The sequence below is a fragment of the Musa acuminata genome, chromosome BXJ2-2 (assembly GCF_036884655.1).
Source record: "Musa acuminata AAA Group cultivar baxijiao chromosome BXJ2-2, Cavendish_Baxijiao_AAA, whole genome shotgun sequence".
Lineage (NCBI taxonomy): Eukaryota > Viridiplantae > Streptophyta > Magnoliopsida > Zingiberales > Musaceae > Musa > Musa acuminata.
Window position 1 is genome coordinate 19,464,256 of NC_088339.1, and position 26,993 is coordinate 19,491,248.

A 26,993-nucleotide genomic window follows, 5' to 3' on the forward strand; every position below is an offset into this window, starting at 1 on the left:
GGGCTCCACGAAATGCTGCAAAGATAGATTCATACGTATGGTGCAGTAAATTACATATATATCCCTGTAGGTGATTTCCCTATTTGCCTCATTTTTATTTAGGTTCGGCGTTTATATATATATATATATATATATAATTTTAAAAATATCCAAACTATCATTTAATTTTTTTTCACTTATTATAGTGGTTTGGCTTAATTTAGTGTTTTGGCCACCGCAACAAAAATATTATAAAGTCTAGTTGAAAATATTATAAAAGAATAAAATAAAATCAGAATATATTAGAAACCATTTGATATATCATATTATCATTCAAATAGATATTTATTCATAGTTTAGAACAATATCATCCAAATAAAAATGAAAACTTAACTTATTATAATGTTTTGACCATTATAATAAAAATATTATAAAACCTATTCAAAAATATTATAAATGATCCAAATAAACTCTTAACCTCAATCAAACAATAAAGTCTCAAAATATAATATCGTAAGTTTATGAGAATAAAAACAAAAGAGACGTAATAATATGATATCATTTATAGTATTTTTAAATAATATTTATGATATTTTTAGCATCTTAATAAAGATATTATAAACGAGCCAAAAAAATACTATAATAGTTTAAAACTAATACAAAATAATTAAAAAAATTAGATATTTTTTAGGATTATTTTAAAACTAAAAATAGATTAAAACTAAAAAATATTTTAGGAGTATTTTAAGTTTTTTTTAATTATAGATGCTATTTGAAAAAAATTTAAAATAGGGGGGTATTGATTGGAAAATACCCAAAATATAAGAACTTCCTAGGGAAATACTCTCTCTCTCTCTCTCTCTCTCTCTCTCTATATATATATATATATATATATATATATATATATATATATATATATATATAGAGAGAGAGAGAGAGAGAGAGAGAGAGAGAGAGAGAATTATTATTATTATTATTTTAATTGATATTAACACCCATTGAAAGTATTTTTTTTTACTCTTATGATGCTAAAAAAATTAAAAGAATAATAATTATTTTTAAATTAAATATTTGACTATAATGAATCAGATTTAACAATGTTGAATGCCTTCTTGATTGGCCTTTAACAATCCTTATCATGAATGAAAAGGATCATATATAGTTGCAAACTTACCATGATGTCAGGGCTCATCCTCTCAGAATAAAAAATAAATAGAATAGAACATCCATACGAAATTGTAATTCCAAGCATATGATAAATTTTGAAGTGCAATTTGCATTAGATGCTTATATTTTACGTAAGATTAGAACATAAGCTTTTGCTAATTAATGGATATTACCAGCAATCATATTGAACCTCATGATCAAATTTCACACTACTATCTTGTGAATAATCTTTTTTTTTTTAGATTAAATCAAGTTGCAAATATTACCAACTATGGGAATAGCATGATCGATTCATGTGGAATTGTTTTAAGATAATGTACATGTCGAAAGGTGGCCATCCATTGCAAGGATGAAATGTCACGTTCTCTCAATCTAAGACTTGATGAACATGAGAGAGTTGGATCCGGTTCTACTCCGTTTTCCCAAGGAAGAACGTGAGCTGTAACCCTTAGGTCTGACCTGATAAAATCTAAAATCAAAATTGATTTTTTTTAATTATAATATAGTAAATTTATAATTTTATTTTAATTTTTTTTAAAAATTTGATGAAATGTATAATGGCATAACAAAAGAACCTTGATATATGTCCCTTGGTTTGATATGTCGAGGCTTCTTAATTATTTTTCGGATGATCTCTTAGTTATATTTCAATGTTTTTATCTAATTATCAATATATGCTTAAGTTTGAACTGATTCGCGGGTCATGCTCGATCTAGTTTCATTCATGATCTATCTTCTCATATCGAAAACTTGCTCGACAACTATTATAGATATGGAAATAGTACTTTTGTTAGTTTTAGAATATTTGATAACTTCATCCTCTTTTGAATTTGAAAGTTTGATCATAGTAATTTGAAAATAGTCATGAACATTGTGAACCTTCTTAAAGTATAACTTAAAAGATGTCCAATTTAAGTTTGGTCACCGTATCAATTTCCTCTTAATCAACATCAATGTTGATGTGTTGATTTTATTGATATTACGATCGGATCTTCAAAAGCCTCCTCGGTGGTGAAAAAGAGAGCTTAAGAACTTAAAAAAAAAAAAAATTAAGGATTTGAGAAATATTTATAAGTTTTTGGATCTTTTCTTTCTAAAATACCCCCCAAAAATAAGTAGTATTTGATTGTGGAAAGGGTAAATCTATCTATCTTTTTCATAAATTTATATTTTTAATTATAAAAAATAAAAAATATCCTTAAATATAGTCATTTATATGGTTGTTGGGAGAGACAAATTGCTCAGTTGTCCTTCCTTTGATTCGAATTCTAATCTGATTCAATCGTAGTTCTAACCAAACCATGATCGAAGACTCTAACCAACGTTACTTGGATGAAGATGAGTCCAATTTTACTCTCTTTTCCTTGATTCCCAATGAAGAATGCGTGTGACCAATATTAGTTGATGAACGCCAAAATGCTGGATTCAATGAGATTCTTTTTCCCAATTCCCAACAACATGTTAGATCTATTTAGTTGAAGTTTTATATTTATATAAAAAATATTATCGACGCCTCAATGATTGATATTTATATAAATGATACTCAATATTATATAATCGTGATCAATATCTCATTATCACATGATTGACATAACTTAATTTTAATTTTTATTTCGATCTCACTCAATCACTTTATAATTTTCAGGTTTGATGTAGCATGATTACACCCAACACTAAAAATGATACATAATCATCAAGTGCATGGTCCAATACCTTATTATACAAAGACACTAAGGTATATATTTTTTTAATGAAGATTATTGTTTTAATAAGTTTGACTCGCATGCAATCGATAATTTTAACTTAAAAGCTTATTTAAGTTTTAGAGGAACTTTGTCGAATACACCTTGATATTGTATTACAGGATTTGATACATAAAGATATATAAAATAGGACACCATCCCACATTAAGATATATAAAATAAGACATCGATCGGCTTCGAGTTAGAATCTAAAAAAACAAATAGAAACTACCTTCACAATATATTTGCAAAGTTTAGAAATAACATATTTATCATTATAAATTTTAATATAATATATATTAAACAATTAGGATCCTCCCATATGATACTCACATTAACATCCATCCAAAAAATTTGAATTTGTTTTTATGTAAAATAAGTACATGAAAATATAAAATATCTAAGATGTCCAAAATATTTTTAACATAATAAAATAAGAAAATCACTAACTTTATATATATATATATATATATATATATATATAATGTAATTTTGCATATTTAAGGACATGTACGAAGCAATACTATTCATGCTTTCACATGTCAACCTTGTTTTCCTTTTGCATGCTTTGTATCAAGACAATCCAAGAACTGAAGTGTTATGTGTGATTCTTCCTTTATTATTATTATTATTTTCATTTAGAAGATGAGGAGGTTCCATTTGATTGCCAGTGGCCATTTATTTTTCATGTTGCATGGTCCACCCACCTGATTTAATTTCAAATCATTGACTGATGGAGACAATTCTTTGGGTGGATATGGTCAAACCAAATCAGACTTGGCAACATGTAATGTTTCCAACATGCAGTCTCTGTTTGCAAGCAGCAATCTCTTCCTACCATAACACGAAACAGCCGAGAGTTGTTTCTGCAATGATGGATGGTTCATGCACTCTCACCTTAATAACTTGGGTGACGACGACGCAGCTGCTGGTCGTCCTCCTCCTCCTTTTGTGTGCTGAAACATATGATTCTTTGAACTCTGCATCGTGTCGATCTGTCACAAACGGGAAGCTGAGATCTGTCTTTGCTGGTTCATGCATTCTCCTGTTGTTGATTTGATTTGTGGTGTGATTCAAACAGTTGAATTGAGGATTAGGTTGACGACACAACAGCTCTTCGTCCTTGAGGGTGCCATACTTTGAACCTGCACTATGATGAACTCATCATCTTGGAAATTAGTGAGAAGAAGAGTTCAAACGAGTAGGAGAAGAGTTCACTGATCATACAAAAATCAACTCATGATCGAATCGGTCGATTTATCGGAGCAATAACACAATATCTAATCGGATGATCATTCGAACTATGAGCAGACGAGGCAATTTAGGTTTCCTCTAGTTTGTATGCCTCCACCCATTAGAGGAGAGTGGGAAAGCAAGCTTCAGACGTGATTGATTACATAACAGCTTGCCTCATCAGCACGTCATCTTCTTCATTAAATTAGTCTCCTTGGACCAGGAAACTTATGCTGTACATGCATCATGGCTGTTCCTCTATTTCTGTCATGTGTTCATCGCTACGCACGAAGTCCAAACCCTTTTACTGCTACTGTTGTGGTTGATGAAGTAAGTACCTGAAAACAGAAGATCCAATAACTCCAAGACAGTGATGGTGCAAAATGTCAAAAAAGCATCTAGGTAGATACAGTGAAGAACTCCAGAATAATCCTCGCCATATTCGGGTCAGAAGATGAGTTCCCAATAAGCTTAAATATATGAAGAACAAGAAAAGTATGATCCAAATTCTTCTCCTCCCACCATTAAAACCCAACCTAAGTGGTCAAACATGTATGTGGAAATCACATCTATCTATCTATCTATCTATCTATCCATATACATCACTTTGAACGAGAATGAAGGCTCGGTAAATGGAGGCAGGCGTTCATCCAGCGAGATCTAATCCATGAAAACAGGTAAATAATGGCGGCTACCACGTTGTAGATCTCATGTTATTTTAATGGCCTGTGTTGAGTTCTGATCCCTTACGTTCTTCTCTTTATAAGCGGCGCCTTCCCACAGATTCAAAGTGTTGAAGAAGAACAGGTGTTGCGAGAGTTGGTCTCATGCCATGTGTCATGAGGTAGCGAACCCGCACGAGTCGTCGGTTGTCCGCGGCGATGAAACGGAGGAGAAAGCGACGGGGGAGGCGGCGACGATGATGATGCACTCGTCAGCAATGGCACAGGAGATGTTGTTTACGGGCCATCGTTACGCTCGGGAGATACCCACCATGGAGTCGGCGCTGACCCACGTGATCATGTCCGGCGAGGGGAGGCCGCTGGTTGGCGCTTCTTCTTCTTCTTCCGCCGCCTCCTCCTCCTCGTCATCGTCGTCGCAGTCGCACGTCTCTTCGTTGTATTCTTCGCCATGTTTAGGTGGTGAAGGCGGCGGAGGCGCAAGCAGTCAGAAGAGGATGAGACTGGAGCTGCCACCTGAAACGCCATTGATGTACTACCCAGGAGTTGGTGCACCATTAGATGTTGCAGGTGCTTCTACTGCTGTGTTCTTTCTCATCATCTTTAGCTCGTACAGTATTCGCTTCACCTCCTCTGCTTGTCGCTGACATCTTCCATTCTTTGTGCGCCTGGTTCTCCGTGGAGCAACAGAGCAATATCCACAAAGCTTCCGTCCAGCGCTGCAACCCTTTGCTCCTGCAGCAGCCATGGACGAGCCCTCCCCTGCTTCCTTCAACAGGGAAGAAGAAGAAGGAACGACGCAAAGGAGGAAGTACCGCGGCGTCCGGCAGCGGCCGTGGGGCAAATGGGCGGCCGAGATCCGCGACCCCCACAAGGCGGCCCGAGTGTGGCTCGGGACCTTCGAGACGGCCGAGGCGGCCGCCCGGGCCTACGATGCGGCCGCCCTCCGCTTCAGAGGCAGCAGAGCCAAGCTCAACTTCCCCGAGAACGTCTGCCTCCGGCCGTCCCCATCTGCTCCTCCGCCGTACTCGAGTCTCCTGCAGGGGGCTGAGCAGTTCATGCTCTCCGGTCACGCCTCGGCGCCGATGGCTCCGACCGTGAGGGACAGCAGTTCTTGGCCTTCTGGTTCCTTCCCGGCCTACTCTGTTCCTTCCTCCATTGTCGTTCCTTCCTCCTCTGCTTCAAGTGCTGCAGGAGACCAAGGGATGCACAGGGACGGGGCATCGGAGTTCCCGGCAACGTATTGGATGGATTCAAGCCGGTTTCCTCCACCTTCTTCTGGTCACAGCTGAATCCCGCCATTGGTTACCTTGTCCCTTGTTTGTGTGGCATGACATGTTAAACGAGCTTCTTGATTCGTCCGTCTTTTCCTTTTCCTTTGCAAGTAAAATAATATATATATATATATATATATATATATATATATATATATATATATATATATATGATAATAGTCTCATATAGTAAAAGAAGCAAAAGGAATTCTCTTTATTATCTTCCAACTCCTCTTAATTGTACTTTGCAACTCAAAGTGCTCACTATGTGATGTATTTCATATGGATATGATTTTTTATCTTAAACAAACGATCAAAATCTAATCGCATCCAATCTAAGTGAAGATTATGCATCAATGATTTATCGCTTGATTCTTTTCTTTTTATTCTCGTCGCTCTCTTCTACTTTATTAGTAAAGAAGGGATAACATATATTAATATGATGGGAGAAATCAAAAGGAAAAAAGTAATAAATGTGAATATATATATATATATATATATATATATATATATACATATATCTATGTATATTAAATCGTCACTCTCTCTCTCAAAATAATCGTGTCGTTAAGGTTACATTGTTAAGTTGTTCATAAGACATTTTTAAGACAATTGCTTCTTTAAGTTAGTCATAGTTTTAAATCATTCTCAAATTACTCTAGCCTTCAAATTGGTAACGCTTAAGTCATCTTCAAGTCTATTGTGTAGTTAAAAGAATTACATACTTCGAGTAGATTATATCCTTAAAATAATCATATCTTTTAATATAACCATAACCTGATATCTTCAAAGTCGATTGCATACTCAAGAAGATTGCACTCCCAAGTTAACCACACTGTTAAGACAATCACAATCTCAAGATGATTTGATGTCTCAAATTGGTTATTATGCATTTGAGACATCTTCAGCCTTCAACTCAGCTTCGAAAGGGCAACTGCCTAGTGATGATGGTGATAAGAGGAATTTTGGGCCTAAGACACGTCACAGTCGACGCTTGCGAGGCATGCCACGTGCCAAGTCAGAATGCCGACGCTACACGTCAAGTCAGAAGCCATACCGAAACGTTGTTCCACATGTCTCGTCCCGTGAGCTTGGGGTGATGTCATTTGACGTCGTTTCGCATGTCTCAAGACGGTGGCTAGTCAGAAGTGCCACGAGAGTCAACAGCCATGCCGAACCCACGTGCAACCGACCCTCGTACAATAGTATAAAAGTCCCTAACCGGCGTCCGACCAGAGGGAGAGAAAAAGAAATAAAAAATAACTCTCACACCAACTGACTTGCTCGTCGGAGGGGCCAAAGTCGGGAATCACCCAACGAAAGCCTTTTTTGCAGGAAAACGATCATCCCCCAGCCACGAGCACCTCGACCCGGAAATCGCCATCCAGTGAATGAGGGTGAGTTGTCATCTAGCCCGGGAACAGAGGGATGCAGCTCGATGCAGACGGCGCCCAGACCGAGAAACAATGACCAACACCCCATAGCGAAGACCCGACCTACCTTGGTGTCCAGCTCAGTCAACAGAGAACTCCCGACATCGACGCATAGACCAGGCCGTGCTAACTCACCAGCCACGACACATTTATTCACTAAAAAGATGTTGGGAAAAAGATACGACAAAGAAGAGGATAAAAAACACTATGGAAACAAATAACAAACACAAGATCAAGAATACTTTAGTAAAGATATTTAGACTTGAAATGTGTATAAACACTTTCCTAAAACCGATATTTGCACCCTCTTCTCAATAAGATTACTATGGGTTTGATGCAAATAGTTTTAGTAGATATGACAAGCCTTTATAAGATTTGTATTGAGCAAATAATAAAAAATCTTCATAGAGGAATTAGAGAATGTCTAACTCAATCACTTGGAGAGTAAATAAATAGAGCATCAAAGAATTGTATTTATAATTTACCCTCAAATAACTATTTATAGATATTTTCTCAAAAGACACAATCTTTGAAAATTAACTATTTTCTCAAAAAATATGATCTTTCAAAATTATAACTATTTTATCAAAAGACACAATCTTTCAAAAATAACTAAAAAAAATAAACAAAAACACTTTTTCAAATAAATCTTTTGAAAAGAAATTTTTTTCTTTTTAATTTGAACAATTTATAACAAAAGATGCATGCCCACATCGGCCACTCCCTACTCGACTAAAAAGATATGTGTTTGCCCGTTGCAACTTAGAGATCGATCATTCGGTCATTCTTTAGGAGGAAACATCAGGAAAAGTATTAAAATTAACGACACTAATATACATAAGGGGTTTTCTTTTTTACCCAAAACACCTAATGCACTCAAAATATTTATTTATTCATTTTTATATATACATCCATTTAAGACAAAAAGACATCTGAAAAATCTAACATAATTAAATTATTTTCTTTGCCATCTGCTTATTGAAAAAAGAATGTTTAAAGTATTTCTCTTATACACGATGCATTTGTTCAAGACAATATAATTTAAAACACTCAATGTGACCAAAATATCTCATTTTGTATGTTATTTTATTAAAAAAAATCTAAAGTAACCTAACTATTAAAGCATCTCCTTTACGTGTGTTATGTGATTATTCAGGATATTTAACATGACTAGAGTATCCCTTTTGTGCATGATATATTTACCTATAATAAAAAATCTAAGATATTTCACGTAACCAAAATATCTTCTTACATTTGATATATCCGCTTGGGACAAAAAAATTCGATATTTAACTAATATATTTTTCAAGTATTGACATATTCTTATTGAGTACGCTATATAGTCTTGCATATTTTAAAATTTTCTTTTATCTGACATGACATGCTATATATTATTTTCAGCATCCACATTAGACAACTAAAAATTTTCTGGATTTTTTTTTCCTTTCAAACTTTTTTTTTTTTTTCTCTAGTGTCTGATCTCCTCTAATCCTCTTCAATATATTTCTTTTAGTCTTGTTTTTCTCACAATGATTTATTATATCTATAAGTAAATATTTTGTTGCATCCTCATCCACCTCTTTTAAATTAAAAAGAAAATACTTAGGTTATGGGGTCCACATCAATACATGCTAATAATTGACATAAGAAAACCTTGTCTGGGGTCCCATTATATTTCCATCATTCCATGTGAATCATGCTTAGATTGGAAGACAAATCATGTTTAGGATTATGAATATGTTTATATTACAATATCTACCATAAACTCTCTGTCCCCATTTATGAGTATAAGGAACTTCTTGAAACCTCTCTAGTGTCTGTCACAACCCAACAATTACTAAATTTAGAAGGAAAATACATGTAATATTTCTTAGGCTATCAATGTATATGTAATATTCTTTAGGGCATCAATTTCAACTTTAACATTAAAGTAATAATACCCTTTATATATACATATATATATATATATATATATATTTATATACTTCAGGATTTTGTTAATCATGAAAGGAAAAAAGCTTTATTACAGGATTTATTCCCGCTAATCAGGATTCAAGTACGCGTCCCCAAGGGGCTTCTTCCCGGGTCACAAGGGGATCCAGGAGTACCGGGGCCCTGTTCTGGAGCATATGTGGGCCTCACATTCGATCATAGAAGACGAGGAGATGCTCGGGGGGAAGCTCGTTGGGGAGGGAAAGTTTCGTCCAATTCCGTCCCACGACGTGGTCCCTTATACAGCTCGGACTTCCCAGAGGAAGGAAACGCGATGACCACAAATCCTACGGTCAATCCTCCACGTCCCGTGTTCATTGGCGGTTTCGATGGGGCCCACGCTTTTCTTACTCCTCCTCTTTGACCACGGAGCCCCTTCGCCGGTCAATAAATTCGAGTTCGGGCCTCCTCTTCCGCGGACACCACGCGGAGACGACGAACCTTGCTGAGAAGCAAGTGGAGCGATTGAAACCCTAACCCTAAGTCACCCTTCGAAAACCCCTCGGCGGTTCATGGCGTCGTCGCGGGTGATGGCGTCGTCCCCGTCCGCGAACTCCGATCTCACGCGCCAGTCATCCGCATGCTCCCTCCCCATCGCGGACCTCCAGAGCTCCGTCAGTGGCGGCGGTGGAAGGGGCCTCGGAAAGACCCTCGGATCCATGAGCATGGAGGACCTCTTCCGCAACATATACGGCGGCGGCAGGGGCGGCGAGGGGGGAGACCCGATGTTGCGGCAGGGGAGCTTCGTGCTACCCAAGGTCGTCGGGGAAAAGGCAGTGGAGGAGGTGTGGCGACAGATGGGCGCTGACCGGAGGCCGGACGGCGGGGACGGATCGGTCGCGGAGATGACGCTGGAGGACTTCCTGGCGCGGGCGGGCGCGGTGGGGGAGGAGGACGTCGGCGTTGCGTCCGGTTGGAGCCCGGTGGTTTTGGGGCCGAGTCCCATCATGGTGGATCGGTTAGTCCAACAGCAGCAGTTTGCCGCGGGGTTGGGGAAAGCGGAGGGTGCTGAAAGGGGCGGGAGAGGGAAAAAGAGGCCGATGTTGGATCCGGTGGATAGAGCCACTTTACAGCGTCAGAAGAGGATGATCAAGAACAGGGAGTCTGCTGCTAGATCGAGGGAGAGGAAACAGGTCCTTGATCTATCATTTTCCATCGAGAAGTTGGTTTGATCACTAAAAGAGAAGTGGTGGAACAAAAATTTCAACTCTTGAAATGTGTTTAATTTGTAGGCTTATATTGCTGAGCTTGAATCTTTGGTTGCACGATTGGAGCAGGACAAGGCACAGTTGTTGAGATCTCTGGTAATGCAACACCTCAAGTAAAATAGTGCAGTTTGAAGTTCTACTACTTGCTTAACTTATATGGTCACTAAGTATATGTCATGAATTGTCTGCTGGTATACCCTTCACTGGTGGGGAAAATGACTATGTTTATAGGCTAGTCATCAATAGGACCAAATTTCATGTCTTTGTGATCGAGAGATTTGGGCAACAAAATTTTTAGTGAATCAGTTTTAGAAGTGTAGTTTATGCACACAGTACAAAAGGCTTTAAACCTAAATGTAGCTTTCATATGTAGAATACCATTGGGATTATGGATAAGAAATATAAACTTCTTTTCCAGTCTTACTTTCAGACTTAGTGATCACTGTTTCATGATGGGTTCTCATTAAACAAATTATTAATTGCAGGAGGAGCTGAAAAGAACGAGGTTTAAGCAGGTATGAGTGTAAATCAGAGATAAACATATTTTGCTTATTGTTGTTCTTGACACTGAAGCAAGTTACATTTATTTTCTTAGTAAACTTTTGACAGTCATGACCATTGTATTATCATTTTGGTCTTCCTCACCTTGCCAGATAAGATTTTGTTACACCAATATTTTTCATGAATGTTACATTGTTGTACCATGTATCATTCTGATTGTATCCTTTTTACTTAAGTCAGAAATGAAGGGAGTTATGAGAGTGTAGGAATTGTAAATATCCAAAACAATTTTATTGTACTATACATGTCAGGATCTATATGTACATGTATCTTATTACTATTAGTTTGATGCATGATAAAGTATGTTAGTCCATTTTTGTGATGAACACATGCATCTGAAGTTAACATGGTAGACATATGAAGTGTTTGTTAATTAATTTTACAATGAAGAATGCTAGTCCATTTTTGTGATGAACACATGCCTACTATTAGTAGGCAGTTTATTGAAACTGCCTGTTTCCATAATTTGAAGTGCATTCTGGAATGATAGTTAGAATCAATCAGTCACAGTTGGGTCAATCATTGAAATGTTCTTTCAGATGCCCCATGGTTGGTTCTACTAAATGCACACTATTCCTTCTAAATTTTAAAGCTTCTGCAGTAATGTGAGACCTTAGTCTAGTTCCTGCTACTATAGCCAAATGATTGTTCAGTTGGTCAAGATAATTATGTTTGCTTCTGATTAATCAAAGGTCATATTGTGAAGAAACATCAAGAAATTCTCAGATGATCATGATCTAAAGTGTTAATTGGATCTGAAGGTTAATTTAATGCAATGACTGGGTCAAAAGAGTCAAAACTTATCAATAACAGATTTAGAACTCTGCCATGGATTTAATTTCAAACAATTATTTGTTTTTTCCTGCCTAAGTTAACAGTCTAATCAACTATTCTTCTCAATCTTAAATTGCTTAAGCTTATGTGAATGACCAGTTTTTGTCTTCATGCACTGTAATTGGTTTGTCTCTGAAGAAAACTCGTATTTAAATTTTCTTTCGGAGATTCCATAAAGAGATATCTTCAAAAGCATTTCATCCTATTATCTCACTGGAAGTATTATATTCCATTTTATGGTTTAGCAAAAATGTTTTTTATATCATAATATAACTTTGAATGATGTATTTGATATTCTATTTGGTATAATGGATGAGTTAAGGATTTTAAATTTTTATCATCTTTTCATATGAACTCTTATGATTTATTCAAACAATGGGTTTATATGCTGATTTTAGCCGAAATCTATTATATATTCTTAGATTATAATAATGAATGAATGTGCAGTCGAATAGAGGTAGATAATAGTCAGGAATCTGCTATCTTGGTAAAAGAGTAATAGATTGTCAATTATAGTAGTGAAGAAGAGAAAGCATTGATAATGCACAGGTGTGATAGAGGAAAAAGAGAAAAAAAGGTGCTTTGGATTCTGCAAGGCAAAAATTAAAATATATTCATAAAATTAATGCTCTCTATCTCAAAGTTACCTCCCAAAAACTTTCTCTATAATATTCCCTTTTTTGGTAATTTTTAACCCATAAAAACTTATTTATGAGACATTTGAAACTTCCTAATTCTAAATCCTAGTTAATGACTTTCCTATTTGTTAATCACCTAAGAAAATCACCATCCAAAATGGGTTGTAGCCAACTTGAAAGCTACCTACATTAAGTAAAACCTACATCGATCGGTCATTAGTCACTTCCACCACATGGATTAGCCTTGAGATCTTCTCAAAATTAGTTATGCATTTGACTTACTGCAGGGACTGATTGGTCTGGTGACGTTGGTTCTGAATGCCTATGCATTAGTTATCTGTTGAATGAACTTTCCCCATTGGCGTTATGATCAGCTGATATGTTTTTGGGCTATTTCTCATGTAATTGATGCTTTTTCTGCTTCAAACGAATGAAGAATAAAGCCCATGTACTTGTCGTATGCCTTTGGATAATCCACTTCTACTGTGACTTAGATTGTGGTTTGATGTACTTGATGAATGCATGATCTTCTGGAGCAATCCATCATGATGGTGCTTGTGTTTCAGCAGATAATTGTGCTTTCAGGGAATTGGGCATCATAATCTTTAGAACTTCTCAATATTTTCCTTTTTTTGTACACTGGTAAGGTTGTACCACCACCAGTTGTGGGTGCATAAGAAGTATATGGATCCCCTGAAGGACCCATGGTAGATAAGACAGGTTGCTAGATGGCTGTTGGAAACCTTTGTACTGCTGTACGGAAAAGCAAAAGTTGGGGAGCTTACCTGTTATATGGAACAACAATGTGTTTTGATGAGGAGTAATCAACAGTTGGTGATAAGAGCACAGATTCTGAGCTTGTGATAATCTCAACTTGTTACATTCAATTCATACATGCTAAAGGAAATTAAAATATTCTGAAGTGTCAGTACCAAGTTTGAGCTTTTCTTCTTGACACCAGCAGTCGCAGGTCGTACTTTGTGTATTTGTTGATCTCCTCTGCATCTTTATATTTAAAAAAAGGAACAGTACATCCCTAAGGCTGGGAGAACCCTAGAATATTGAGTATGTTTATTCCTTTTTTTTATAGTTTCAAATTTGTTCATTTCCCTTCATGTTAATTTGTGTGTTCACATTCTAAGAACATGAAATTTACTCAATGATGTATGTATTTCTTGGTCTCCTCTGCATCTTTATATTAAAAGAAGGAACAGTACATCCACAAGGCTAGGAGAACCATAGAATATTGAGTATGTCTATTCCTTTTTTTATACTTTCAAATTTGTTGATTTACCTCCATGTTAATTTGTGTTTCCACATATTAGACCATGAAATTTACTCAATGATGTCTGTCTTTCTTGGTCTCCTCTGCATCTTTATATTTAAAAAAGGAACAGTACATCCATAAGGCTGGTAGAACCCTAGAATATTGAGTATGTCTATTCCTAATTTTATAGTTTCAAATTTGTTGACTTCCCTCCATGTTAATTTGTGTGTCCACATCTAAGACCATGAAATTTAATTAATGATGTATGTCTTTCTTGGTCTCCACTGCATATTTATATTAAAAAAAAGGCTGGTAGAACCCTAGAATATTGAGTATGTCTATTCCTTATTTTTGGATTCAAATTTGTTGATTTCCCTCCATATTAATTTGTGTACCCTCATCTAAGACCATGAAATTTACTCAATGATGTATGAAACCTGTGCCAATCAGTTATTTTGTTTAAAAAGTCAGCTGTCATGCTGCATGCTTGGTGAACTTTTTGAATCTCTACCATGTAGTCCTAAAATTGGAAAAAGGAAACAAGAGTTTAGGCAAGGTCATATTAAAGTTTGGTTTGCACTAAAAAAAAATCTTCTGAGTACCTGTCTATTATCTAACAATAGAGATGCATTTTACTAATCACTTGTAGTTATTAATTCATAGTTTAAAATCATTTTGCAGCTTACAGAAAATGTAGTACCAGTAACAGAGAGTAAAAGACCAAACCGACCTCTGCGAAGAACAAGCTCTATGGAGTGGTAGTAGGAAGGCTGCTCGAGGGCATCGCAACTGTAGAAACCGTAGCTGCTTGATGACTCGAGATTTGTTTCCAGTGATGTGTTGAGTGAACTTGCATGGTGTACAAAGGTCTGCATTCAGGATAGGTAGTGGTAAAACAAGATGTGGACGTGCAAGAAGAAATGATGGCTGTGTTTCCATCTCATTATTTATCTTTTCTCTCTCTCTCTCTCTCTCTCTCTCTCTCTTTAAAGAGTTGTATAGAAAGGAGAAGGAAAAACAAAAAAACAAGTGTGCGTCATTGCAGGGTGTCCCTGTATTGCTAATCAACCACACGAGTCATGGCATATGATGCTACGAGTTTGTTTGTTGTGGTCTTATTCACTCATCTCTTTAATTTTTCTTCCTGTCTCTGTCAACAGACTTCTTTCGTTTTCTGTTGTCATGGAATGAGTTAAAAAAGATGTTCTCAACCGGAAAGTTTATCCTGTCATTTTGGAAATGATTAAAACAATCAAAGGATGTCCGGTTTTCATTCGTTATTCTTATTTTTAGTACTCGATGTAACAAATGCAGATTGGAAGAGAAGGTGCATTGTTGGATAAAAATTGCATCCTTAAAGCCAAGCATATATATATATATATTCATTAATTAATGGAGATCAAATTAGTTAATCGTTTTACGAGCTCTGATATCAGTTGCCATGGAATTAGCTAGCTTTGTGTGGTTGAATTATGCAAAGTTTTTGAAGGTAGGGTGGAAAGGGAAATATAAAAGGAAAGAAAGAAAGAAGTCAGTCCAAAAGAAAGGAAAAATAAGAAGACAAAGGATTGAGATGAACCAGATTTCGTTGACTCTGATATCTGGGCTTTCGTTCGGTGACGCCTTCCTCCAGCGTTTGTGTGCGTGTATTCGAGCTGTCACATAAGTGCACAAAAATATGAACGATGGGTGGATGCAGGCATGCATGCATTTTTTTATGCAGTAAAATTGCTAAACAGAAGCCGAGCACATTAACGACCAGCAATGTGAGATTTACGAGCGAATAAAAAGGGGGGTTTTACATGTTGAAAAGCTGATAATCAACCAACAAAAGCTTCCATCCAAGCATATGACCACATGAAACAAAAGGGCAAAGTTCCAAGAAATTTCAACAATCAATTCCTCGTCAGAAAAAGGAAAATTTTAGACCAAGACACCGAATGAAGAGGAAATGGATGCAGTCTCCGGACATGGATGAAAAATACCATGGTTACTTTGTGCCACAACCACATCAATGTAATTATTAGCAGAGAAGAAAGAGTACAGCAAGGGAGGGTATTCAGCAATCACAAGGAATGATGACAACAGGGGTACATAAACCATATCTACGTATCCAAATAGGCAGAGCTTACACCACGGATCACGATTGTTATGGTAATGACAAGAGTTCGAGGCGGTTTCACAGCATGGTACAGCATTGGTTGGTTTTCTTGGCTTGCTTGTAGAACATCTGCTCATAAAAGGGGAAAAGGAAGGCCCAAAAAGCAGTCAGTTCAAAATGTTCAATTTATCTGCAACATTGCATACTTGTGCTATGAAACAGTGATAAACAGCAAGAGTAAAAACATTACAACTTCATGTAACTAAGTTGTCATTTTCCCTAATCTTGCCTGGTTGACATGGATAGTGTTTTTAACTTTGGTAAACAATGAGGACGCGTGCCTGTGACAGAAATATAACTGCACCCTATTCTTGCTTGGGGAATGGTGGTTATCAATATGGAGCATGTGGATACCACTAGGAAACAGAAGACATGGCATGTGGTGCCTTTGGTTTCACACAATTGCACAGAGTATTGTGTTCATTGTTATGCTTGACAACAAATGACATTAACAAATCGTGTTGTATATGTGCTTATGGATCAAGATGTCAGCTTAAAGTTTTTGTTTTTTGCTTTGTGCATGCTCACCTGTGATGCTGCACTCAGATCTGAACTCTTCTCAACTAGGCTATCCAATCTCTCTCCTCGTGCGAGCACACTATCAATAGTCTTATGCTGCATCAGTTTCAAGTACAGGAGGACACCAGTCAGTAAAAGCTATTGATAAGTTCCATATAAGCTCACCACCAGCAACTAAAACAAGGATCAACAGTGATCATCTTATATTTTCTGCTATAACATTGTTTATTCACATCAATTAACTAAAACAAGGATCAACATGCTGTCATTTAACTTTCATGAGATGCAAGAAGAAAATTTGGATGTACTTTACATGGAGAACCTGCTGGGACCAACAATTACAAAAGAAGAATCATGAAAACCATAATCACAACAAACTAGAATAATGATAATGTGCTCAATGATGATTTTACCAAGTGCAAACATGTCAGACTTAAACAAAGGGTTATTACATACAGACAGATATGCACATGTACACACAGAAAGCAACATCACTGGACCGAATGACTTCTGTCTGCAGATCATTTTTCAAAGAATAGAAGTACGATTATCCTATCACTTGTCTGGTAACAAAACTAAAGGGGAATGTATGAAACTTCAAAAGAAATGCCTAAGACAGTCTTGCAAGTGAAGCCCAACTGAAAATTAGTAGAAGAGCCAACATAATTGGAAACAGTAAAACTGTTGTCTACAGATCCTCTTATTAAAAAATTAGAGTCCTCTCACTTGTTTAGTTGAGTATGAGAATCTTGACAAACTGAACATGCAATGCAGAAGCTTATCTAATTATTTTTGGCAGTAACAATTTTCTTCCTTTTTTGCCGTAAAATCAATCTTCAGACAAATAAAGATAAACAATACAATAGGTATCCTTCTTGGTCAACATGACTTTCATTTTTTTCCATTAAAGTAAAATGCTAAGCAATACACATGAATCATAATTAAGAATCTACAGGAGCATCATGACCTTCTGCATAAATATACTTACTAGAATAATCTTAGTTTCATCCAGCTCCTTCTGTATTTTCAACAACTTGTCAGCTTCTGCAGGGTCCTAAAAAATGTAAAAGAAAGGTTATTATAGAAATTTATAAGGTAAATAATTATATGCAACTGAAATAGAATGAAATAAAATGGTTGAACTGAAAGCTAACAGTGAAAAGGGAAAAAAGTCTGTTCGATGGTAAAGATTCAAATGCAATCACTCCGGAAGTTATTTCAGCATTTTCAGAACATAAATTAAAGAAAAGGAAGAGAACATGTTTATGATTTAAAACACAGATATTACTTCAGATATAGTTTCTTGAAGTTATCTACCTCAAGACTGCTGCATCGAGTGAGACTATTATAAAACCAAATACTAGACATGACTGAAAATTCACAATTGAGAAGACAGACCTGAAATTTTGTCAAAGCTTCAGTTAGATATGGCCATGGTTGAGTAGAATCTGTCTGTTGGACTCTCCAAGATTCCCCAAAAGCCTTCTGATATTCATCTAGTACCTACATGAATTTACAATTATGTAAGATTTATGCAAAGTGAAAAGTAGGTTAAAATTAATTCAGATACCCCAGAACAACCAACATTTAAGTCATGGTGAAACTGAAACATGATAATAGGACAAGGTAAAAACCTTACTTATATTGCTGGCCCCAGACCTCAAAACAAGGAAATAGCATTTAAAGTATATTAATTACAATTGTGAAGCTGCCATGTCCAGCAAAACAAGAAAACCACTATGGAAACTTTTCAGGAACATATCAAGAATACAGTTTAGAACATAATTTCCTATACCTAGGAAGCAATCTAAGAACCATAGAGCCCAGTTCAGGTGTGGCTGAGAAAGAAATGAAAAATTTTGTGCAACATGATCTTGCAAAAAATTTCAATGCAACTTCTCAAGACACAAAAAATAAGTTAATTGGGCCAAAGACCTCAAAAACTGCTGGAAGTTTCAGTAGCAGTTGCTTTAGTAGGCAGGAAGAAATAGATGACAGATGACAACTATTTATACCGTAAGTGAAAGGTTAAAAACATTCATAGTCTGAGCCTGAAAACAATTATTATTACTTGATATCCATTTCTATATACTCAATGTCAGCAACTATGCTTCTAAAAGCCCTCTGAAACTCAGCAACAACTTATCAAGCACAATCTCATATTTTCTAACCACACATTATTCGGATACTTTTTCTAAGGCCATCCTTCGATTGTACTTTCTTCGTAACAATAGTTCCTATCAGAAAACATTCAGACTTTGCTCCATCTTAACTATATTTCTTTAACTAGAAGAATGTCCTCTCATGACCAGAGAAGATTGCTTCACCAGTCGACTGAGCCCATTCCATAGGATGGAGAAGCAGTCGAGTCAGTTCTGACATGAAGAACATAGCATTGTTTTAAACTTCCAATTGTAAGATACAATTGGATCATGAAAGATGTTTTTGTTAAACCAAAATAAGGATGCACGAAAAAAGTTGAAGGCCTCAGCTCAATATGATGAATCAAAATACTGCAGTAGCACATGAACATTACCAAGTCTTCTCTTGTCGAACAGAACACAGGAATGATCATTCTTCTAGAGTATTCTGATCATAGAGGCATAGGAAATACCATTTTGGAGAATGATTCCATCGTAGTGATATAAGGTTCCCACCACTGTTGAGTATATTTTGTACAAGGCTGTGTATTTAGTACACATATCCTAAGAGGAACTAACTGAGGTGCACATAGGCTAACCAGTCCAGCTACAAACTACATTTTCCCTTGTGTTGTTTTGTGATGAGTGATCTTCCACTGGAAAGACATATGGAAGTTGCACTCTGTGGCTTGGATCTCAATGGAAGTATCATAGATAAGTTGATATACTATCCCTTTAGACTCTTTTTCACATCAATAATAACAAGCAAAGACAAGGCGTGAAAACTTCCTTTAATAACATAACCAATAATAGAAAAGCTGCACAAGATGATTCAAAGTTCAAACTATCAAAAAGGCTATCTTTCCATGTCTTTAATAAGAGATTGTAGCATTGTTCTTGATGAAAACAAGTTCTCTAATCATGGCAAATAAAATTCATCCACTAAAATTGGTGCTTAGATCTTTAGTCATTGGTCTTCAAATATTACCTTCAAGAATTTCTGTGGTACCCTTAGGGAAATAACATTCGCGAGATTGATCCTTTGCAAATTACCTCAGTAAGGAGACAAATTAAACCAATATATAAGTGCTGTTCATTATTAATGAATAATAATTGATAATGTTCTCTAGAAAAGCAACTAGACTCACATGTAATAAAATAGTTGTGATGTAGAATAATCTAAAGGGTGAGAAGGCTTAGGGGATTGAGACAAAAGTTCGTGAAAGGAAAAAAAGAGAAAGAAGATAGGAGACCAATAAACACGCTTGATTCACAGAAAAGTTAATTCAAAACAAATGAAAGTACAAGTAACACAAATTCAAATACATATTGGTTGATCATGAAGTTCAGGATAGCTCCAATGATATCATATTTTCAACAGTTTAAAATGTGGTGGATCATGTATAATCAAAGAAAAGTCAAAGGTAACAGGGATTATAAGGTTGTAGGAAATATATAATGGTGGAATTTAAGTGGTAGGATAATGAGGGAAGATTCGGGGAAGACAAGAAACAGATAACTTTATGACTTAATCTCATTTTAGGGAAAAGATTGTTCCCTCACACCACTCACACGTATTGCAGGAGAAAAAACTCATTTGTTCATTCTTTCATTGACGTCCCAACTACAATCTCTTTTCCTTCTTATAGACATTAAGTACAAAAAATAAAAAAAGAAAAGAATATAATTATGAAAATTACATCATCAAATCAATCATATGTTCTTAGAAGATAATTTTCAGATTTATTTTGAACAAATAATCTTCTTTTTTAATGATATCTGACTGATTGGTTTCATCTTTTTAGAATGAAATTCCTTGTAAAGAAGGAATCTGCATTTAAAATTTGTGATCTGCAATCAAACCAGATCTTATTTCTTTCATATTTTCTTCATTGGTTTTCTTTTTTTTCCCCTTGAGCAATTCAGAGAACTAAAGTGAAAACATAGATAATAATGACTTATGACTAAGGTTCGCAATACCGTACCGTACCGGCATTTCGACGTTCGCTCGGTATGGTACAAAACGGTATACCGCGTACCGGGCGGTATCATTCGGTATTGCCTACCTTGCTTGTGACCAAGGTTTTTAATTTCATACCATATCAATGTTTCGAGCTTTGCTCGATACGGTATGGTACGAGCATACCGAGCGGTATGCTAGGGTGTACCGCTCTGTCACAGACAAAATTGTAAATAGGGTGTTCGACGTAATGCTTCTGTATGTCCGTGTCTTTTGGTTTGTTCATGTTTTGCACAACATGTAAAGGGCTAGCAGTAGGCTTAGCAGCCCCATTTTCTTTCGGTCTGTAGTGGACCATTTTGGACCCTTTATTGTGCGACCATTCAGAGCTTATAAAGTCTGTTTGTAATTTGCATTGACTATGAAGTGTTTAGTGAAATGATTGCTTGTGGATCCCGAGTGAGACGTTTTCTCTAACTCATTTTCTCTTTTGTAGGTCTTAAGAGACCATAGGAGGTTTCGGGGAGGCTGATCTTTACGGACGGACACGCAAGAGTGCCGCACGACTTAGGCAAAACCAGCTAAGTTCGTGACATATGGTATCAGAGCGGGACAAGCACTCATAGAAATACTTGGCATACAAATGTGGGGGACCTAACGGGGCTGCGTTGAGGGAAGCCAGCATGCACGACCATTTGGGGGAAAACGGGCATGGAGATGTAGGGAAAAGGAGTCGCTCAGAGGAGCGGGCATCTAAGATTGACATTCAGAGGAATGGTCAACCCTTCGCGTAAAAGGCACCACGAGGACAAGCAAGCTGGGAAGAATGTGTAGAGCACAAAGGTTGGAATGACTGAGTTTAAGCTACGGCTCAACGTTGGCAACTATACTTGTTGGTGCTCAAGGCAAGCGAGGCGCTTGGTAAAAGATGAGACCATGCAAGGTGGAATGGGTCGTTCAACGACCGAAAGAGTTCTGCAAAAGCTCACAAAGGTGAGAAGAATTGTTACATCGAAGAATTCGGTACTCATGAAAGGGCTTGTATGCGAATGATGGAGTGCTCGTGGCTAACCCAAGGCGGCCGAAACTCGACGCCCTGAAGCTTTGAAACTTTCTCTTCAACATGAGAAGGATATATCCGTAGGAGACTGAATTGTACAGCGAGTTCAGCATGTTGCTAGGCCTTGAGGGGTGTAGCGGGGACTGTGTTGACGTGGAGTCGCAATCTAGCAAGTGCGTTTACGGGAGGCAGAATAATGCACAGTATGTTCAGCAAGGCGGAGTAGTCCAAGGGGATGGTGGTCTCCGAAACTTTCAGAGGGAAGGAAGCGAAGAGAGAAGTTGCTCCAACGGGACAAATATCCAGGAGGGATAAGTCCCGGCTCTCTAGAGGGAGAACCATGTGCAACGGACCGCACATGTTACTCCAACGGGACAAATATCCAGGAGGGATAAGTCCCAACTCTCCAACAGGAGAACCATGTGCAACGGACCACACATGTTGAGGAGGAGTACCTCAAAACAACTCCACAAAGCTCAATGGACCGAGCGAGCGGCGAGGAGTAATCACACGATCTCGCTTGAGATAATGCATTGGGGGATGAATTGCAAGATCAAGTGGGGGAGTAATCTAAAGCAACACAAATGAAGGCACACTTGGAGTCGATATGGAGATCAGACTCAATGGAGGGCTGACCCGTGGAATGGTGGGCGTGAGGACCATTATCACTCAGTGCAAATCGAGGAGTAGAGCAGCTTGGGTGTAACTTGGCGAAGTACCCAAGGCATATGAAGAGAGCCAGCATAGAAGATAAAATATGAAATAGAGGCACATAGCTTTCCTTAGATAGAGGTCAAGGACATGAACTCTTGCAGAGGCAAAAGCGAGATCATGTCGTTCCATGGGTCCTTTATTCTGATGGAGGGAAATGAAGGAAGCTTTTGGGCACATGCACCTTATCTCGAAGAAACATTTGATGAAAGAACTAAGGCGACTCAACTTGCAAAGGCGAAGTTGGGTTCAGAAGGCCTTGACACGAGGCAAGAGGACGCGGAGGTGGGTACTCTTGAAGAATATGCCACAGTGCTACCATTCAAGTTGCCATGAAGGGAGCGGTGCAAAGTGGAGATTGTGCTGATAGGGGCAAAGGCCTAGGATCTAGACAATGGTGCACCAATTTCAGCGAAGTCGGTCGACTTTGTGGGCTACTAGGTGATGGACTGTCCTAGAGCGTGCTTCGTCTAGGTGTGACCCGAGAGCGGGTGGACAAAGGTCGATTGCCAAAGGAGCGAACACAATCGAAAGTGGAAGAGGCCTTGCGATATGTTGGCAGAGGCCACACATGGAGGGATTATAATCCGAGTTCATCCCACAAGTATCAGAATGCAATGGAGATGTCACCAGAAGGTGATATAATGCAGCGGATCGTGGTGGAACAGTTTGTGGCAATGCGATACACACGAATCTAGTCCCGTAAGGGACTATATCATAGGAAGGTATGATCGAGAGCTACTGGGAGCTCCACTTCGGTGAACAACACGACGGCTAGAAGGCTATGGATTCAAGGAGTGAAAGCCATAGTACCGCAAAAGCAAGTCTTTCGTGTGTGTATCGAATTTTGCATTGGATGAAAGCCTTGGTCATCAACATATGGGGGTTGTGTACCACTGAGGGAAAAGTTCAAATGCAAGTACCAACGAGTCCCATGGGAGGGACTTGATCATGCAGAGGTACGATCAGAACGGCTGGAGAGTTGGACTACTCCAGAGCTCATATTCGCTTAAGGGAGCCCAACGAGTCAGAGGACAAGACCGAGTAAGCGAACGTTGCTACCAAGGAAGCTAAGGAAACAGTATCGGTACAAACCCTACAACATGATGGCAGAGGCGATGCATGGGAGTTACGGTCTGCCTTTCCATCGACCAAGGGAAACTGCTTAGAGAACACAAAGGTATTGAAGCAGGGGGCCGAAAGGGGCGAGGAAGCAACAACGAGTCCAAAGGGACTTAGCTACCCAAAACCAAGCATCGGTTAGAATAAAGGTGGACTCAAAGGAGTGCCACAGAGGCAGATCTACCGATTGCGAAGAAAGGGATGCAAATGTGAGGTGACGGATAGTAGAGCTATGGGTATGACAGCGCCATGGTACCACAGAGGCAAGACTTTCGTGAAGTCATCGATCCCTTGCTCTCATGGGGGGGAGAGCGCTTGGTCGTGAAAGGGGCTGAGGAGGTAGAGAATGCAGAGGCAAACTCCAAGTACTTAGACAAGGTTGAAGGGCATAGGCCAGGAAACTTCGTAAGACCGGTGTCAATGAGCTTCTCATCAAGATAGCCGAAAGTGGAGGACTTCGGGTCGATACAAGAGTGCACGACCAAGGAACGAAGTAAGCAGTACGCGGTGTTGTACCTTTGCCACTCAGTGGAGTAGGCGGTTGGGTTGATAGAGAAGACTTCCTGCATTCCAGAAGTTCGATGGCATTGGGAAGGTGAATCACAGTAACTAACCCAACGCAAGGAGTGCAAACACTTCAAGTGCTTCAGAAGAGTGAGCAAAGAGCAGACGAAGGCCAACAACCAGCTCGATGCATGGAGTATAACCCTCGAGGAGGCAGGCGAAGTCAAGTAACCTTTGCCTTCTCAACTCCTAAGAGAATGAGCGAAATCGAGGATCCCAATTCTCTGATTTATCCAGCAGAGGAACTCTGCACATATTCAAAGACCCTTCGAAGAAACCAAATGGAAGACAATAGTTATCAAATCCTCACCAATGGTGATCAATGCTACTAAGAGTAGATTAACACAACTCAGCCAACCCTACATTAGAGTCAAAGTCATTGGCGAGTTGAAGCAGCATGGCGGATTAAAAGTTCGACTGCTCAACAACAACAGCGAAGAGCAGTTGAGAGCCAAGAGGTGTATTGCAGCAGGAGCAGAAGATTGAAGACTCAGCAAAGGCAAGGAGTTGTAGCGTCGGCAAGGGCTTCGACGAGGACGTCGAAGGAATAAGTGGGGGAGAATGTCACGGTCAAAATTGTAAATGAAGTGTTTGACGTAATGCTTATGTATGTCCGTGTCTTTTGGTTTGTTCATGCTTTGCACAACATGTAAAGGGTTGGCAGTAGGCTTAGCAGCCTCATTTTCTTTCAGTCTATAGTGGACCATTTTGGACCATTTGTTGTGCGACCGTTCAAAGCTTGTAAAGTTTATTTGTAATTTGCATTGACTATGAAGTGTTTACTGAAATGATTGCTTGTGAATCCCGAGTGAGACGCTTTCTCTAACCCGTTTTCTCTTTTGTAGGTCCTAAGGGACCATAGGAGGTTTCGGGGAGGCTGTTCTTTACGGACAGACACGCAAGGGTGCTGCACGGCTTAGGCAAAACCAGCTAAGTCCGTGACAGCTCGGTGTGTGTGTGTATATATATATAATTTTAAAAAAGGAGGTGTACGTACCTTAGCGATGTCGCCTCCTTTTCTTCACCTCATCTGCGGCGTTTGACGAAGATGTCGAAGGCCGCAAACTACTTCGGCCTTCGGTGTGACGCAGCGAGGAGAAGAACGCGGTATTCTCCTCATCTACAGCGTTCGGCGAAGACGTCGAAGGCCATAGACATCTTCGGCCTTCGGCACGACGCGACAAGGAGAAGAATATGACAGTGATGTTTGATATGTCCTTATGACAGTGATGTTTGATATGCCCTCTTACACAATGAATGCATGAATATGGATCTTTAACCAAAAATATAATTGGATGGAAATACTTTGCTAAGACAAAAGGCTTAAGATAATCAATAGGTTTGCCCCACAATAAACAGAGAATCTTTTTCCATGAAACTCTCTTACAGCGATGCTAATCCAAGTACACAAGAAAGAAAACTAGCAAGATAACATTGCTTTAAGAGAGGAACAATCTGTAGTCCAATGAAGAAATATATTTAGAAGTAAAAGCATAGGCAGAACCAAGAAGTATGCACAACGGGAGCAGGATCTTTTCAAACAAAAAACTTATTCCTCTGCATAACAAACAAAACCACTGACAACAAATTATAAAAAAAGGGAATGTTTACTACCTTGTTTAAGAGAGAAAATGCACTTCGGACTGGATAATGATCGTCCATAAATGCCACAGCACAAAGACCATTTCGATTGTAAGAATGCACCTTGTACTCTGCAAAAAGATCAAAGGAATCAGGAACATTTTACAATATCAATCCATCACATCTTCACATCAGTATCCTCACTATGATCCCACCAACGCAAATTCAGTGAAAAACCTACCAGAGTTCACATCAATTATGTTAGAGGCTATAACTCCGAATTTACCCTTTTAAAGAGTTCCTGACTAGCTTCTAGGGGATAGGATATAGAACCCCTAGTGTAGCTTAACGTGATCCCGAGATCTCATAAACTAATATCACGAGAATTAAACTGCTAATTCTATGACATAAGAAGCGAAATAGGATAAATCTTTACAAGAGGAAACACCAAATTTGCCTACTGATGAAACATCTAAACCTCAATCTCTGCCAATTGCTCAAATCGGACCGGATCGTATGAAGGAAAAATTACACCAGGAAAATTGGAAGCGGAATTAGAGATCTGGAAGGGGACCTTCGTGCTGGACGGACTGACGCTGGCCAGGGGAAGTGCGATTGGCAACGGTGCGGCCGACGAAGAGGATGAACTCCTTGGCGGCCGTCCTCTGGAAGAAGCCGAAGTGGCTCACGTCCGAGGCGTTGGCAAGGACCACCGGATCCGACGACCCGGAGGAGGAGGAGTCGCCGGCGCCGGTGGTTCTCAGCACGAGGAGGGCGGTGATCTTCATCTCCGATCCGCCGATCCAACTGAGAAACCCTAGAAAGCTTGTCGTCGATGATCGAAGGAAGGGAGGAGGAACGGGAATAAAGGGACGCGAAGGCGGTGGTAATCGAGACGGGGTGGAATCAGATGCGCGATTCAATTAATTAATTTAGGCAAAATTATGATATATATGCTCTGTAATAATAAATTTACTATTTAATATATTTTTTTTACTATTCACAATACCTTAACTATTAGTAATTCTTTTAAAAAATAATAAAATAAATATTTCATTATTCATAACCCAACTACCACATCCCCATCGCTCGAGTTAATACAACTTATTCTCGATTAATACAGAATATACATAACTCTAAAAATATTAAATTATTATAATAAATAT

General features: G+C 38.3%; 3 protein-coding genes across 5 annotated transcripts; 2 read left to right on the forward strand and 1 right to left on the reverse strand.

Annotated features, from left to right (window-relative positions):
• The first annotated feature begins 4,666 nt into the window (after nucleotides 1-4,666).
• On the forward strand, nucleotides 4,667-6,162 carry LOC104000233 (ethylene-responsive transcription factor ERF114). Of its 2 annotated transcripts, none has more exons than XM_009422229.3 (3): nucleotides 4,667-4,798; nucleotides 4,889-5,371; nucleotides 5,492-6,162. In XM_009422229.3, exons 1-3 carry the CDS (start codon nucleotides 4,789-4,791, stop codon nucleotides 6,091-6,093), a joined length of 1,095 nt encoding a protein of 364 aa, XP_009420504.3. In that variant the 5' UTR covers nucleotides 4,667-4,788; the 3' UTR covers nucleotides 6,094-6,162. The 2 variants fall into 2 exon arrangements, with proteins under 2 accessions (XP_009420504.3, XP_064950638.1); XM_065094566.1 differs by having other exon boundaries at nucleotides 4,683-4,798; nucleotides 4,905-5,371.
• A 3,732-nt stretch (nucleotides 6,163-9,894) lies between these two features.
• LOC135582735 (bZIP transcription factor 12-like) lies at nucleotides 9,895-15,281 on the forward strand. Of its 2 annotated transcripts, none has more exons than XM_065095078.1 (4): nucleotides 9,895-10,633; nucleotides 10,733-10,804; nucleotides 11,194-11,223; nucleotides 13,029-13,669. In XM_065095078.1, exons 1-4 carry the CDS (start codon nucleotides 10,013-10,015, stop codon nucleotides 13,083-13,085), a joined length of 780 nt encoding a protein of 259 aa, XP_064951150.1. In that variant the 5' UTR covers nucleotides 9,895-10,012; the 3' UTR covers nucleotides 13,086-13,669. The 2 variants fall into 2 exon arrangements, with proteins under 2 accessions (XP_064951150.1, XP_064951149.1); XM_065095077.1 differs by lacking the exon at nucleotides 13,029-13,669 and adding an exon at nucleotides 14,690-15,281 and having other exon boundaries at nucleotides 9,897-10,633.
• Nucleotides 15,282-15,949: 668 nt separating this feature from the next.
• LOC104000235 (VAMP-like protein YKT61) lies at nucleotides 15,950-26,753 on the reverse strand. The gene is made up of 6 exons (XM_009422231.3): nucleotides 26,402-26,753; nucleotides 25,861-25,958; nucleotides 18,087-18,191; nucleotides 17,677-17,742; nucleotides 16,698-16,784; nucleotides 15,950-16,238 (listed from the first exon to the last, which is right to left on the reverse strand). The coding sequence occupies exons 1-6, from the start codon at nucleotides 26,613-26,615 to the stop codon at nucleotides 16,188-16,190; spliced, it is 621 nt and encodes a 206-aa protein (XP_009420506.2). The 5' UTR covers nucleotides 26,616-26,753; the 3' UTR covers nucleotides 15,950-16,187.
• Nucleotides 26,754-26,993: the final 240 nt, after the last annotated feature.